Raw genomic sequence first — 16,938 nt, 5'->3', positions numbered from 1 at the left:
TCCGGAACTCCAGCTAGATGACCAGACTTCCGGATTCGACACGGCGAGCCGCGCGGATCGATCCCGCGCGGTGAAGACGGGTGAGTAAATCGATTTTAGATATTCGATTTCAGCTACGCTATTCTCGTAGCTGAAATTGCGTATCTAAAATCGATTTAATCTCGTAGTGTAGACCTGGCCTAGGCATAGCGTGGTGGTAGGGAGAAGAGATCTTACCTTTTTGAGACCCTGAGCTTCTCAGGCCCTCTCCTGCAGCCTACCCCTCTCCTCTCTTCCTATCTCTCTTTTAGCTGTCCTCAGCTGATGAGATGAGCCATCTGGTTAATTGGTTAATCATTTAGTCTTAGCCAATTATCTCCCTAATTTGCCCCATGTAGGGAAGTTTACTAAGTGGTAAATCAGCCTAAGATTACTCACACTCTGTCACAGCCCCTTTAAAGAAAGTTAGCTCTTAAAGATATAAGTAATTGAATGTTTAAGTTACATATGTAAAACTGAATTTTAAGTAAAATTGTACATTGTAATGTACATTGTAAAGTACATTGTAATGTAATGCAATAGTTAAGGGGAAAGGATTATTTTAAAGAGATAGTCACTGGTTAATAGCATAGGCCTGTTTGCTGCAATTCTGGTTAACAGAAGGTCAGTCATATCCCTCAACAGAAGGTGCACAATCTTTTGTTCTCCTGTTTATCCAAAACCTCTTTTTCATGGTGATTTAAGAGGTCTTCCTGCCCTATAGGAAAAATAAGGTAGCAGCACAGCTGTAAATAAACCTCCCCCTACCATATAGTAGTTGATTATATTGTGAAAAAACACCACTAATTTTTAAAATTCATGATAATTTTAGATCCATTTAATCTTATTTTGTTGCAAAGCTATTTTTGTCATACATTCCCATTAATGAAAAATGCTGAAGTAAAACAAGGCATATCAAGCTCCATATAAATGACCAATTCACTCTCCAACAGCTACCCTCCTCCCAGAGTTTTTCTTGTGGTCTTTGCATGTAGGTAACTGGTTCTTGAGAGAGGACATACCTCATTGTCTGCCCTCTTCACACCATCTTCTGAATTATATTTCCTGAGGAAATCACATTGGCACTTTGTTCATTGGCCAACATCCAGAGAACAAAATCTTACTACATTGGATTCCATGTTTGAAGTGGATGCTTATCAAATAGCAGTATTTAGCTTTCCTGTGGAGTTGGTAGCATTCACTGCACAGAGAATGAGAAATATTGCAATGCCACAAAAAAATTAAGGACAATGACTATAAAAAATTGATTAATTCCACAACATTTTAAGTTAAAAGGAGGATGAAACTTTTACTGGATATATTTCTAATGCACTTTACAAACCAATGGAGATATCATGCTCTGCAACGGAAGGGGTGTATGTGGAGCTAAACCGTTCTAATTTATCACCATGAAGAGCCGGACAGTGTTTGCAGAGGTAGAATGCAATGTCTTTTTGGAAAAAGGTATAAAGATATTTCCTAAACTTTTCACCAGCGAAGGCATAGATCACGGGGTTGATACAACAGTGGAACATTGCAATCGCTTCTGTCACTTGAATTGCTAGCTCCAGCTGACTGCTGCTCTTACAGTTGTTTAGGGAAAATGAATCTTGAAAAGTGTGCATGAGAACAACAATGTTGTATGGTGTCCAGAAGATAAAATAAACAATCATTAAAATAAAAATTAGCCTGACTGCCTTATGTTTTTTCTCATTCCTACGTCTCAGTAATATTTTTATAATCTCTATGTAGCAGAAGATCATAATGACAAATGGAATGACAAGTCCCAGGATGTTCATCTTTAAAATCAGGAATTGCCTCCATTCTTTTTCATAATTTGATGGATAATGAGAGCTGCAAGTCCAGTGAGGACCTTCCTTTTGAACACTATGAAATATAAACCCTGGAAGAGAAGCTAATATTGCTATAACCCAAATGACAACACTTGTGAGGATGCCATAGGTAACTGTCCTAGCTTTTAAAGCAAACACTGCATGGACAATGGCCAGATATCTATCTACTGTCAAAAGTATTATGAAAAATATTCCACTGTAGAAGCCAGCAAAATAGACCCCTGAAAGAATTTTACACATTGCATTTCCAAAATCCCACTCACGTGCTGCGTAGTAAGCCCAAAATGGCAGAGAAAAAATAAAAAGCAAATCGGAAATTGCCAGATTCAACAGATAGATGTCAGTCATGCTTCTCAGCTTCTTGTGTTTTATCAGGATCAGCACAACGAGCACATTGCCCACCAGGCCAAATGTCAGCACCAAGGAATAAAGCGGTGGCACAAAGTGGGATGCAAATTGTTTGACATCATTTGAACATGGTGCTGGATAATCTGGTTCACTGTAATACGTTGTTGTCTGTATCTCCATCTCCGGTTCACTGGTAGAAGTCTTCATTTTGCACTGGCCTAAGAATGAAGAAATGGATGATTATTTACAGGGTACTGTATAGTATCACAGTGAAACACAGGAATGAAATACATTATATTGTATAATTATATGCTTGTACAAGCCATTAAAATGTACTGTGCGTGTTGATTTTCACTTTAGAATACCCTTTGCAGTAAGCAGGATAACAACTGCTGATGTTAAGATGTAAAAACAAAATTGCAGATCAAGTTAACAAGGAATTTAGAATTAACTTGTTTGAACTTGCTAAATATTGTTTCCCACTTGTACTATGTATGAGAAGTGTTTGTCTTCAGTAGACCATGTGGCACCACTACACGGTGAAAACTAAATGCCAACTGACTAATAGTTCCAAGCTGGGACTCTAGGAAGGTGAAGTAAGTGGTTTTCAGAAGCGTTAGAATGAACTAAAAAAGAGAGCAGCAGAAAAGAAGAGAAAACAGTTAATCTTTTTTAGCTTTCTGAACCACATTCAGATGCCACTAGCCCACATCAAAGCAATAAGCCATGAGTGTGTGTGCATTGGTAGGCTCTGGGTGCAAAACTTCTAAGTGGCATTCCACAGGCAAAAATTTGCAAAATATTATTTGTCTAAAATCATAAATTATGAGGGTTGAAGGGACATCATTTAGCCCAACCCTCTGCTCAAAGCAAGACCAATCCCCAAATCACCCCCTCAAGGATTGAACTCACAACCCTGCGTTTAGTAAGCCTAAGCTCAAACCACTGAGCTATCCTTCCACCTCTTTGCCAAATGTTTATTCTTTCAACAAGTCCTTAAATTTCTCGTGTACAAGGCCTTCTCTGTACTTCCATATTTGGTTTCCATTCAGGAAAAAATAAGGGCCTGGCACTAGGGTCCACTTATCCCACTATGCAATATAAAGTGACCTTAATATCAATGTAAATTTATACCTAATATTATAGTACCAAAGTGGATTAAAGGGGCCCTTGTGTAAATGAGAATAAGGCCTTTAGTTAAGAAAATTGTTCCTCTTTATCTTTAGGCCTTATTTTCATTTACACCCAGGTGACTTTAAACTGCTGTAGTCATTCAAAGGAGCCTTGAATAAAGTGAGTATATATATACTACCAGCGGGCCACATAGCAGACATACAGACCAGCTACAAGTACCTTGGCGTCCCACAGTCACATGGAAACCACGATGAGGAGGCAAGGAAGACAGCAACATCCAAGTATCACCAAAGGATAAGACAGGTCCTGAAGAGCCAGCTCAGTGGGAAGAACAAGATCCACGCCATCAACAGATACGCCCTGCCGGTCATCAGATACCCTGCCGGTATAGTGAGCTGGCCAAAGGAGGACATGGAGGCTGCCGATGTGAAGACCCGGAAGCTCCTCACAATGCACGGAGGTTTCCACCCCAAGTCCAACACCCAGAGACTGTATACCAGCCGGAAAGAAGGCGGGCGGGGCTTGGTGAGCGTCAAAGCCACTGTCCTGGAGGAAACCCGGAACATCCAGGAGTACATCAGTAAGATGGCCCCCAAAGATGAGCTGCTGAGAGAATGCCTGAGGCAGCAGCAGACATGGGAGGAAGACCAAGCAGAAGAAGTGCCATGGCAAGACAAGACCCTGCATGGGATGTACCATCGACAGATAGCTGAGGTGGCTGACATTGGGAAATCCTACCAGTGGCTGGAAAGGGCTGGACTAAAAGACAGCACTGAGGCACTGATCATAGCAGCACAGGAACAGGCACTGAGCACCAGATCCATTGAAGCAGGGGTCTACCACACTAGAGAGGACCCAAGGTGCAGACTGTGCAGAGAGGCCTCAGAGACAGTCCAACACATAGTGGCAGGATGTAAGATGCAGGCAGGAACAGCATACACTGAACGGCACAACCAAGTGGCTGGCATTGTGTACAGGAACATCTGCACAGCGTATGGGCTAGACCCTCCCAAGACCAGATGGGAGATTCCACAGAAGGTTGTGGAGAATAGCAGGGCTAAGATTCTGTGGGACTTCCAGATCCAGACGGACAGGCAGGTACTGGCCAATCAACCAGACATCGTGGTAATAGACAAGGAGCAGAAGACAGCGGTGGTGATAGATATAGCAGTGCCAAGTGACAGCAACATCAGGAAGAAGGAATATGAGAAGCTGGAGAAGTACCAGGGCCTGAAAGAGGAACTAGAGAGGATGTGGAAAGTGAAGGCCAAAGTGGTCCCAGTGGTGGTAGGAGCACTCGGGGCTGTGACTCCTAAGCTGGGTGAGTGGCTCCAACAGATCCCAGGAACAACATCAGAGCTCTCTGTCCAGAAGAGTGCAGTGCTAGGAACAGCTAAGATACTGCGCAGAACCCTCAAACTCCCAGGCCTCTGGTAGAGGACCCAAGGTTGAGGAAGACACATACCACCCATAGCGGTGAGAGGGGATTTTTTTTTTTATATATATATATATAAAGGACCTTTCACATCATCAGAGCAATGTCAAGTGGCCTTTCTGCAAATGAGAATCAGGCTCTCTTTTTGTTCCTGTGTTTGTGATAATCTCATTGTATACAACAAATAGCTGATTTCCTTGTTAACTGGGAAAATGTGGAAGAAGAGATTAGACAACTAGAATCTATGTTGTGGGATGAAATGGCAAGTTTCAACTCTCTTGCAGTTCAGATCAAATCCAAACAATGAAAAATGTTTATATGTAGACTCCTAAAGAAAACCTATCAGTGTTCTCTAGCATCCAAGGAATATTCACCATGTTGTGCTCAGCTGCTAACCTGCAAGAGAATTCACAATATATAAATTGATATTCAAATTCCTTCCTGAATGACATCTAATTATTTAGAAACCATCATATTTTCTGTGCCATATTCTTGTATTTTAAATCTTTTGTTTAAAAAAATACTCTTACAATGTCCATTTTGAATGTATCCATAGTTAGGATTGGTTATCTTATTCTAATTACTGGATTCTGCTGACATTTAATACTAGATTATAATGAGCCACTTGATTCGAGATTTTATTTCCTCTTATTGCAATGGCCTTTTGCCTGAATGCTAACATGTTATTTCTTCAATATCAGAAATGCTTACTCTCTGGGGTATGAAAGTTGGTTGGAGTTAATGATTTAATAGATCTTTTCCATCAGTAACAGCAGAGCTAGGAAAACTGTTAGCAGCTGTTTGCAAATTATTAGTGAACACGTTTTGCTATTTAAATATGTTTGTTATAGAAAAATATCAAAGGTTTTATATAAAATATTTTAACTTATGGATTTTTCATGAATTATTCACTAAGAGTATAGCTTTGAATATTCATTATTTATAATTAAGGATTTGTACTGTGTAATTGGTCACATAAGTCATATGATATTGTTTCTCCTCCTTGCTCAGATGACTGCAACTTTTATAAACAGGAGGGTTTAACTAAGTCCTTTCCAGTGTACTGTGGTGTGGATGCATCTACACCAGTTTCTGCGACCATTCTTGCAAACCAAACAACTCATACAAATGTTTACAGAAAACAAATTAAAAGGTTGTAAATACTGAGGAGTCTTTCATGGCTGAGCAAAGGCTACAAACATTCTTGCTTTGTAGTGTTTTGAGTGAGTGTACTATATTTGAAAAAGGACAGAAGTTTTGGGTGTGATGTTTGCCACCTCATCTACAATGACAGTTTCAGTGGAGGAGCAAAGCACACAAAACTCTCGGTGGTGATAGTTAATATTGCACACATCTTTTGTTGTGTTTTCCCTGCTAGGTTGGGATTCAGCTTTGTGGCTGTACAATCTTGCGGGAGGTGCTTTGCTGCACAGTTCCCCAGTGACGTTGTGGCACCATCTGCGTTCATCAAGAGGAACTCTTCATTCAGTGCTTAATTCATGTCCCTCTCCTGCTGATGGTTAAACATTGTAAAGCCTCTGGTTTGCTTGGCCTGTTTAACCAAAATATATTATTTACACATAAATCCCACATTTAAAGAACATTAAGGCTGCAAAGTCTTGCACTGTAAAGTCAAGAAATGTCAGCATGAAGTTTGCCTGTTAGTTAACGCACTCAGATACAAAGTGGCTCATAGAACTCAGAGCCCTTCAGGTAGGTCTGTGACATACTGGGGCACAATCCAGACTAATGAGTAGCTGTGTCACTCCTGCGTGTAACCTGGGGTGCCCTTTTCAACACCTTGCTGCTGTAGCCACTGAACGGGACTGCTCACAAACAGCCACCAGCATTTAAATCACTCACAGGTATGTCTGTTTCTGTTGCAGCCAGTCAGCCATAGCTTGGCTCTTACCAGCTTTAAAGATTACCCCAGGCTGACCCCAACACACTCCCAGTCCCAGATTTCCCCCCAGAAATCTAAGTCCTGTATTGCCCAGTGCTCTCCTGGATAGTACAACTATATTAAGTCAATTATTCCTCTAAGAGAAAAATATCCCAATTTATTACCTTAAATAGTTATCCAGACACTTCAATTTAAACACACTGGATTAAATAAAACAGTAAAACAAATTTATTAACTACAAAGAGAGAGATTTTAAGTGAGTACAAGTAATAAGGCATAAAATAGTTACAAGAAAAATAAAGATAAAATGCTTACTGGTATCTACTTAAGAAACTATATTATACTTATCATTTAATACATGGCCCCATGATTTATTTATTGTGCACAGTCCAAGCCCTGCACTGAATACATAATTAATAATTTCCTAAGACTTTTTAATGGTGCTCATCACTAGACCATCTGAGTGCCTCACAAACATTAATAAGTTTATCTTCAAAACATCCCTTTGAGGTAAAGGATATTATTCTCATTTTACAAATGAGGAACTCAGACACAGGAAGATTAAGATAAATAATGCCCACTAATTTTGTGTGCTGAATTTGAGAAATTTAGGGCTGACTTTTCAGACCATTTAGCATTATGTAACACTTCAAAGCACAGCTTCCATTGACTTCAGTTGCAGTTGTGTTTGCTCAGCACTTCTGCAAATCAGATCCAGGGGTCTCAAGCTGGGTACCCAGAAAAAAAAAGAACACACAATTAGTGACCTCTTGTGAAAAGTCTGTTTTACGTGACTTGTCAAAAATCCCATAAGAACTCTGTGGCAGAACTGTCTGTAAGATATAATCAGAAGAACATTGCGACCATGCTTTTGTTCTGAATGTGTAATTTCATTTCAGAAGTTCCAGTGGTTCCCATTCTCATGATGCTTTACATTTGATGTTCGTAATGTGAAATCCAGGATCATTCTGTGTGTAAGTACAATGGACCCATTCAGGCTTCTTCATGCAGAGCTAGCCTACCATTCAAGAATAAGAGATCTGAGTTTTCATGAGTCTTAGTTTCACAGCTGAGTGATTTTTGAGGGCCCTTTATGACTAAATTTGCTAATAGGGTGAGTTTTGAGGGTGCCCTGTGCCTGAGTTTGCTAGTAGGAGTTATCAGGTCCCCTATACATGAATTTGCTGGCAAGGGAAAAGGGTAAATTTTGAAGGTTGCCCCTATGCCCCAAATTAGTATGCGCCAACATTTTCTTATTTATTTTTTTTAAAGAATTCCTTCACCCTTTTGGTTTCCCCCACAACCAGCTGCAGTGATAATGAAGAGGTGGGACAATCACCTCGAATATCTCTCTCCTCAATCTGCATTCAAGGATGTCTGAGTTTGAAAGAGTTGGATGAATCTCCAAACATTCACCAGACTGAGATAACAGGTGGGAATAAGTTTTGAGATCCCACCTTTGTAGCTGAGGGGCTTCTACTGCTGTAGAAATGCAGGATTGGGTAATTCAGAGCACTGAATGGCACATTAAAAAACTTAAGATTCTGAGCTGAAGCCTAATGAAGTCAATAGGAGCCTGTGCATTAACTTCCGTGAACTATATACTTCCACCAAACGAAGAGAGGCTACTTCTCTTCTAGCTTTTTGTGATAACTTTACCATAGTCACCTGTTTTCCCACAATTGCAGCAGAATCAGGCTCTCTTCTTCTCAATATGTGAAGAGGCTGATAGATGGCAGTCTCATGTAGCTTTTCTCTTATGAACTACTGTAATATCCCACGTAGCACAAAAATCTAATACCAAACAAACCAACAAAAACTGACGTATGAAACATTCTGCTTTTAGGCTGCTGGTGTCAAAATTTGTTCTATGTGGTATTCTTGTAGCCAAATCAGTCCACGATATTAGAGTGACAGATAGAAGTTGGTCCAATAAAATATATTACTCATCCACCTTGTATCAAAATTTAGTAGAAGTGTTGCCTAATTCAGAATCCAATTTTGTCTGCCTCAGCATTTTATTTTACTTTGTGTACAGTCGCTCTCACTTTAAAGTCTGTCAGGGTTGTCTACAGAAGAGACTCTACTGAGGCATACAGGATAACCAGAGCCTGCCTGCCATGAAAAAAAAGAAACCATTGAGAAGTAAAGGAGAAGGGAGGAAAATCAAGTACTTCGGAGAAAGTTTCATCCCCTAACACCAATCTTAGTATTTGTCTGGAAAATTTCACTATGTGAAGACCCTGTTTAGTAGGGATGATAATGTCCATCTCTGAGGGATGTCTCTCAGCCTGTTTTGTGTTTAGAGATAGCTCTGTTGTGAGAACACGTGGGTGACAGTTCCCCTTCTCTGGATCATGTAACCTTCATATGGTGGAGATTCAGAGGGTAAGTTTTCTGAGGAGTTTTTCACAAAAGCAGAGCTCTAGTATCAAGATCCTTCTCATAAGAACATAAGAATGGCCCTACTAGGTCAGACTAAAGGTCCCTCTAGCCCAGTATCCTGTCTTCTGATGTTGGCCAATGCCAGGTGTCGCAGGGGGAATGAACAGAACAGATAATCATCAAGTGATCCATTCCATGTTGCTCATTCCCAGCTTCTGGCAAGGACACCATCCCTGCCAATTCTGGCGAATAGCCATTGATGGACCTATCCTCTATGGATTTATCTAGTCCTTTTTTGAACCCTGTTATAGTCTTGGCCTTCACAACATCCTCTGGCAAAGAGTTCCACAGGTTGACTGTGCATTGTGTGAAGAAATAATTCCTTTTGTTTGTTTTAAACCTGCTGCCTATTAATTTCATTTGGTAACCCCTGGTTCTTGTGTTAGGAGAAGGAGTAAATAACACTTCCTTATTTAATTTCTCCACACCAGTCATGATTTTATAGACCTCAATCATATCCCCCCTTAGTCATCTTTTTTACAAGCTGAAAAGTCCCAGTCTTATCAATCTCTTCTCATACGGAAGCTGTTCCATACCCCTAATCATTTTTGTTGCCCCTTTCTCTCAATCACTGTCTCCAAGGCTAAACCACAACTGCTTCTATCTTATGTGCAAATCAAATGTGGGTGAGTAGACAAATGCATGCAATAAAGCAGTGGTTTTCAATCTGTGGTCCGCAGACTATGTCTAGGATTTTTCTCCATTTGAAATTCTTAGGGGTCTGCAAATGAAAAAAGGTTGAAAACCACTGCAATAAAGTATCAACTTTTTGCAATCAGTAGAAAACTAGAAATATGTTCTCTAAAATACCTCCAGGAAATTCATTCCTCTCATCCACACAGACATTCTTAGTTAAGAAAGATTCCAAGGAGTAGGAAATTCTATACAAATTGCTAAGGAAATCACTATTTGCATGTATTTTTTAAGAACTTGAGCCTAATAATTATTTCTGCTTGTGTACATTCAGAGGAGTGTTCAGCTTGTTTGTCTGCTTGTCACTTAACAGTAACCCAGGGATGCATATTTTAGGCATCTGTAGGAAATGCTGCCTGCAGAATCATCCCCAAAGAAATCCCTATCCTCGCACAGTAAGTTCCCACAGGCTTTTGGGAGGATGGTTCTATAGAGGACAGCTATTTTCCTGCCTTCTTCCCCTCCTGCTCTCCACCCACCTGCTGAAACTGCAGAGCTATTGATGAGGAAACCTGCAGGGTACTTTTTGCTGGGGAGTAGAGTGTGAATTACATCATTGTTGTTCATCTTCCCACACACCTTCCACACATACAGGCCAGTTTTGCTGGGTATTGTTGCAGTTTCTGGCCTGGTCTGTGGACATGGTGGGTGGCTAGATGGTTTAGACTTCAATCTAGTTAAAGCTTCAGACCTTGGAGAAGGGGAGCTCTCACCAGCTCTTACCCCTTCCAGGCCTGGAAATGTCCTTGTACTCAGTATTTTCAAAAGTTCAGCAACTCTGTAGTTTGGCTTTCACTATGTCCACTTCCAACTGATCTATCATCTTGTCATGTGAAATTCATTAACAAAAATACTCTTTCAGCATATGTTTTGCTACATGAAATAGAAAGTATGTAAGAACCTAGTTTTTTTTTCAATTTCTTGAAGTTTCTGCTTCCAGTTGGGTTTGTCATCTTGAAAATCAAAGTATTTCTCTTCCATACTTGTGCAGTCTAGAAACTCAGGAGACAAAATGACTTTAGATTGTACAAAATTTTTCATGTAACTTATCCATGTCAGAAACTTTATCAGTTTTGTGTGCTTAAGCTTCAGTAAACTCTTCAAAGGAACGATTTGCCAATAAGACAGTTTCTTGTGCACATTGTTTTCACTGAGGTTATATCTGTTTTGTAAATAATTTTGAGCTCGCTGATAAAAATAAAAGCAGAATCTCTGTTTCACACTTCCTTCATTCACTTTCACCGAGAGTCTTTAGTTTGAAAGTCACAGCATAACCACAAATGTTTTCATTTATTCTGCATTCTAGTTTCTTGTCTACACTGGATATCAATTTGAACAATGAAGTTACTTTGAATGAGTTTGATTCCAGAGCTTTAGTAGCGTCTGAATATTTTTAGAGCACGGCTCAAGAAGAAACAGTACAATTCAGCAATTTCATTCCAAAACTATCCCATATTACTTCAGGACATTTATATGTTTCCAATGATTGAAAGTGACTGGTAAGCTCTTTCCAACATATTGCTACTGAGTTAATAGCACATACAAGTGACAGCCAACGTGTGACTACATGACATAGAATTTTACTGTCTTCTGCCTCAGCAAATTCGCAAAACTCTTTAAGCTGATGAATTCTTTGTGAGTGAATGTTAAAATGGCTGTAAACTTTTAAAACTAGGTTTTGTACATCAGCGTTGAGTTGGTTACTGCACATCTTGCGCTGTTGTGTGTGATGAACTAAACAATGAGCAGCAAGAAGATCATGGTTTCTCTCTTTCAATTTTTGTAAAACACTGTTAAATGAAGAAAAATTAACACTCATGCTGTCTGTCTCCTCTTAGCATCTGTTAAGAGGCCAAGAGAAGAGTTTAAAGAGGCTAGGACTTTTCAGCTTGGAAAAGAGGACACTCAGGGGGGATATGATAGAGGTATATAAAATCATGAGTGGTGCGGAGAAAGTAAGTAAGAAAAAGTTATTTACTTGTTCCCATAATGTAAGAACTAGGGGCCACCAAATGAAATTAATGGGCAGCCAGTTTAAAACAAATAAAAGGAAGTTCTTCTTCACAAAGTGCACAGTCAACCTGTGGAACTCCTTGCCTGAGGAGGTTGTGAAGGATAGGACTATAACAGGGTTTAAAAGAGAACTAGATAAATTCATGGAGGTTAAGTCTATTAATGGCTATTAGCCAGGATGGGTAAGGAATGGTGTCCCTAGCCTCTGTTTGTCAAAGGGTGGAGATGAATAGCAGGAGAGAGATCACTTGGTCACTACCTTTTAGGTTCACTCTCTCTGTGGCACCTGGCAGACAGGATACTGGGCTAGATGGACCTTTGGTCTGACCCAGTATGGCCCTTCTTATGTTCTGTTTGGTATAGTATGGTATGGTGCTATATGACTAGCAGATATTTCCCAAGTTGTGCATTTGGGACACTTGAAGCAAGAGGGTGTCAGCCTTGACTGACTCAGTTATGGCATCACAGCTCATTGCTCAAGGAGCACGCTGTGTTAATTTAAGTTTCCAAAGGTGGTTTGGTCAAAACCTCCTCACAGCAGTCAGTGAGAATGAATGTTGCAAAACTACAAGAGAACAAAGCCGTATAAGAGGATGGAGTTTCCCTCATCAGCAGTGCTAGCTCAGAGAACAAAAACACACACCCAAGTTTTCTTTCCCTTTTCAGGGTCCAAACACAAGGCTTCTCCTTGCCAATGGATAAATAAGTAAAACAAGTGGAGGCCAACCTAGGTGATGGTGTTCTTTGATTTAAGCTGCAATGTTCACAGGACTGGTGATTTGGATGAGGTCTGGTGGGGTGGGCTGGGGGGCGGGGAGAATTTACTTTTAGCAACTCTTAATCGTTATTGTGGTTAAGTCTGTCAAGGGCAGCTAGAGCTTTGCACGGCTGCACTTTCAGGTGGAGTTTGTGTAAGCTCCAAATCTAAATGAAATCAAATACTGAGCCACTCTCTTCGCAGGTGTTGGAAGGAGATGCTGGTTAGTTCCTCCCAGCAGGTGTGGCTCAATATCTCTGCCCTAGATTTAAGGTAGTAACTCTCTGGGCAGAAGGAACACTGGGAATCTCTTCAGGGAAACACTTAGGACCAGCTAACCTTGGGGAGAAAGCAAGGGTCACCCTTATCTTGCTCTATTTGAGTTACCAACTAGAAGGTCACACACTTTGTATTCTGTGTAGGCCAAGCATGTTCACCCACTAGGGACTCCTCACATCCCTCCATTTCCCACCCTGAAATTCCCCATGTGCCACCCTCCGATCCCCAGGACTGACCTTAAGTATTTTGTTGCTCAGGGAGATAAATGTTTGCAGTGGCTCTACACAAGGCACCCGTGCATTCATACAAATCTTGTCGATTTGGCACCTCCAAATGTTGGTGCCCAGGGTGGTTATCCTGCCCACCCACCCCTAAGCTGGCCGTGCCCATCCCCCTATATTTCCAGGACTCCCTACATCTCCCCAAATTTCCCTCTGCCAAGGTTCTTTGTGCCCCCCTTCTCCCTTCCCTCTCATTCACACCTTCCCACCCACCAGGGGTTCTGTAGGCCATTCCACTTTCCCCCAGACAAGGTCCTCCAATCTCCCACACCAGGGGTTCTGTGCCCCCAATCTTCCCTTCTTCAAATACCCTCTTCACTCGCATGCTACAGGCTCTGTCTGCCCTCCATTCTCGTCCTTAAATCCAATGCTAGGGGCTCATGGGACTCCTTCCCCTTCCATACCAGTGGCTATGTGCACTCCCCTATTTCCCTCTCCCTCCACTCCATTATTTGTCTTCTTTCTGTCTGTGAGAGGACAAGTAGAGATGGGATGTTGTATTATTCAGACAGTGTTAATGGGTGCCAACCAAGCAGTTGTTTGGTCTACTGCCAGTTGCAGAAGTGCTTGAAGCTGTGGATCTGCTAAACAGCAGGGGTTCCATGTGTTCCTCATTCCAACCTCCCCTTTCAGTTTTGTGATTTTTCCCAAAACCAACAGGGCTCTGGTCATTGATGTCTAGAACATTCTCTGAAATTTTGCAAGTAATCAGATGTGGAGCTCAAAAGTTATAATGTTACAGACTGAAATGCTTTTGAGTTGAGTATAATGCCAATAAAACCCAAGGGAATGGTGTAAGTGTGAACTACATTCTGTTCAGAGCAGGATGAAATTACTACTCCAGTTTCTAAAGTATAAGCCAAGCCCAAAGGCAAGTCTTCCCCTTCCTAGAATTTAATCAGCACAACACAGTATTTTCTAGAGGTCAATCTTCCTTTGGATAATACTGGCCTCTTCCTTTCTATACATGACAGCTGAGCCCTGAACACTGAGACCCATCTGCATCTGCTCTCAAATCACTTACCTCTTGCCAATATGGTTCTATATCCCTGAATATTTGGCAGGAAAATGATAGTTTTGGCCCTATCTGGATGAAACCTGGCCTTGCCCTCAGGGGACTTCCAAGACCCAGATGCTTTATATTCCTCACTAAAAGCAAAATGACATTCTTGCAAAAATTGCAAGTTCCTGAGCCTTTTTACTGTTAAATACAAATAGTTGATTTAAAGGATCGCAATCAAATGATCATGTTTTTCCTTACATTGTAGCTTCCCATTTAAAAAAGTGGAACACTAACTATCAGTATAGCAAGACCTCACAATATTAATTCCACACATAGCCAAGACGCTAGCTGTAACCGACCTTCCAAAAATGCATTGTTTTGGCATCAACGTGTTCTATATGCTCAACATATTCAGAAAAGCACACATATAATACTCTTTTTTCCTACAGCAGAAGTGCCCGTGAAAGCATTGTACAAACACTGATGAATTAAGCTCCACAATACAGTAGAACCTCCGAGTTATGAACACATAGGAATGGAGGCTGTTTGTAATTCTGAACAAAACATTATGGTTGTTCTTTCAAAAGTTTACATCTGACTATTGACTTAATATAGCCCTGAAACTTTACTACGCAGAAGAAAAATGCTGCTTTTAACCATCTGAATGTAAATGAAACAAGCACAGAAACAGTTTCCTTACCTTGTCAAATCTTTGTTTTAAACTTTCCCTTTTTTCAGTAGTTTATGTTTAACACAGAACTGTACTGTATTTGCTGCTTTTTTGTCTCTGCTGCTGCTTGATTGTGTACTTCCAGTTCCAAATGAGCTGTGTGGTTGACAGGTCAGTTCGTAGCTCTGGTGTTCATAACTCTGAGGTTCTACTGTAGCACAATGAGTAAGAGAAACCAGGGCACAAAGAAATGAAATTAATTCCTCAAAGTTGCCAAGCAACTCTGTGACAGAGGTGGTAATAGGACTCAGCACTCCAGAGGCCAGTCCCATGCTTTAATTACTAGGCTCTACTTCCTCTCATGTGACTGATTCAGAGAAAATCAGATTGAAGCAATTCAAACAATTCTAGAGAATTTAACAGCTCCTGCAGTCACAACCCTTTCAGAGTGGGATGATATCTATAAAAAGTGAGATAATGCTCTATACCAGAGATTCTCTATCCTGGCGTTCACAGCCAGATGTCAGAGGGTCATGACCACCCTGCCCTTCTTATTTTGCTAATCGGGAAGGTGGGTCTCAGTACCAAAAAGAAGAACCACTGCTCTATCCTATATAACTACAATTGCTAATTTACAATGGAATTGCACATTATATGAAGGTAGGGCTTACACCAAGTGTTTGTACTGCCAGATCCAGTGCACTACGCCTGCCACAGACTTTAATTCTCTCTAAGCAGTAGAGAGCCTTTTTACATGTGGTGATAAGATGTTAAATGGTACAGCTTCAGCATAGAGCAATATGAGTTGCAAGCTCAGCTCGTGGCATGCAATAAAACTGATACCCTCTAGATCAGATATGAAGGATTTTGTTTAATGTGCTCATGTTCTTAGATGAAGCCATCTTCAAATCAAAGTTTTCCAGAAACACTTTCAAAACCAAAATCAGGAGTTGTTTTTAATATAACGTTGGAGAGAGTTTTCAACAAGACTTCTTCTATTTGTCCTGATGGCTTTGGTCATTCCACTGCATTCCCAACTAGCTCCTAGTTTCCTACCTGGTTTCCCGCTGAAATGGTTCTGAAAGGCTGCATCCCTTGCTTCATTACACCGTCATTAGTGTTCATTGTTAATAATTTACTATACCTTTTCACTAAATAAATGACAGAGAGAGAGAGAGAGAGAAAAGGTAGATAAGATACTCACTGATTTACCAGGCTTCTTATGGAAGATAACTGTGTTTCTGTTTTTGTGACCAGTAGGGTGATTAACCCTATCTACTTCTTCAGAAACTAGGAAACATGGAGCTTCCTGTGTCAAGAGAATTCTGCTGCATCTCAGATGTTTTGCAAGCATTATTACACTAAGTGAAGGAACAGTTCTTCTTTTCTAAAAATGAACCTTCAACAACCAGTTCCATCTAGAAGTTAATGGAGACCTTACAGCGCTGAATTCTGAGAGTGCATGTTAATTGCATAACTGAGGGATTAGAGCTCCAATCCTGCAGATTCACTAGCTCAGATACTGTGTCACAACTGGATTGTGGACTGAGCATGAGTCAGGCAAAGCTGGGCAGCAGAGGGTCAGAGACCGAGATAGGCCAGAGGACAAATCAAGAGTCAGTTATCAGGAGGCAGGCAGGGTCAGAAGCCAGAGTCTGGGATCCTTCTCACACATGGTCTGAAGCAAGACAGTCTGCACTGTTGCTCAGACAACTCTCTAGCATGGCTTCCTGGCTTACGAACCAGTGCCAACCAATCAGTGGGCTGCAAGGAGCTGCCACTTAGGTCCAGCTGAGTGGTATTTCCTGCTGGGCCCAGCCTCACAGAATCCTCCCATGGGAGACTAGCTTAAGTCTCTTGTGGTGATGTTGAGGTGTCAGTGGCCCACACCCCCCATAGTTCCTAGTTCTGGTCCTGTAGGTTCTTATATCAACTTCTTCTTCATGTCCCTATTTGGGGTGATGCAATTTCAGGTGTATCTGGATGAGCCTTGTGAAATTCCTCTACCAGGTTAGTGGTATTGATATGTAAGGCAGGATCCTAAGCATGCTTCTCAGGGCTGTAAATTTCCCAGTCCATCAGATAATACAGGTGGCCATGTACCCA

At 41.0% G+C, this 16,938-nt stretch overlaps 1 protein-coding gene and 1 long non-coding RNA gene across 2 annotated transcripts in view; one reads left to right on the top strand and one right to left on the bottom strand.

Annotated features, from left to right (window-relative positions):
- The window catches only part of LOC142046333 (uncharacterized), a 277,336-nt gene that overhangs the window by 159,016 nt on the left and 101,382 nt on the right, over positions 1 to 16,938 (top strand). The gene's annotated exons all lie outside the window — the stretch shown is intronic.
- Positions 842 to 16,145, bottom strand: LOC116838175 (C-C chemokine receptor type 5-like). Its single transcript, XM_075062507.1, has 3 exons — positions 16,037 to 16,145; positions 14,863 to 15,043; positions 842 to 2,437 (listed from the first exon to the last, which is right to left on the bottom strand). The coding sequence occupies exon 3, from the start codon at positions 2,424 to 2,426 to the stop codon at positions 1,353 to 1,355; it is 1,074 nt and encodes a 357-aa protein (XP_074918608.1). The 5' UTR covers positions 2,427 to 2,437; positions 14,863 to 15,043; positions 16,037 to 16,145; the 3' UTR covers positions 842 to 1,352.

The sequence above is a fragment of the Chelonoidis abingdonii genome, chromosome 2 (genome assembly GCF_003597395.2).
Source record: "Chelonoidis abingdonii isolate Lonesome George chromosome 2, CheloAbing_2.0, whole genome shotgun sequence".
Classification (NCBI taxonomy): Eukaryota; Metazoa; Chordata; order Testudines; family Testudinidae; genus Chelonoidis; species Chelonoidis abingdonii.
The sequence above is the reverse complement of the archived record's forward strand: the minus strand, read 5'-3'. Positions and strand labels throughout refer to the sequence as shown.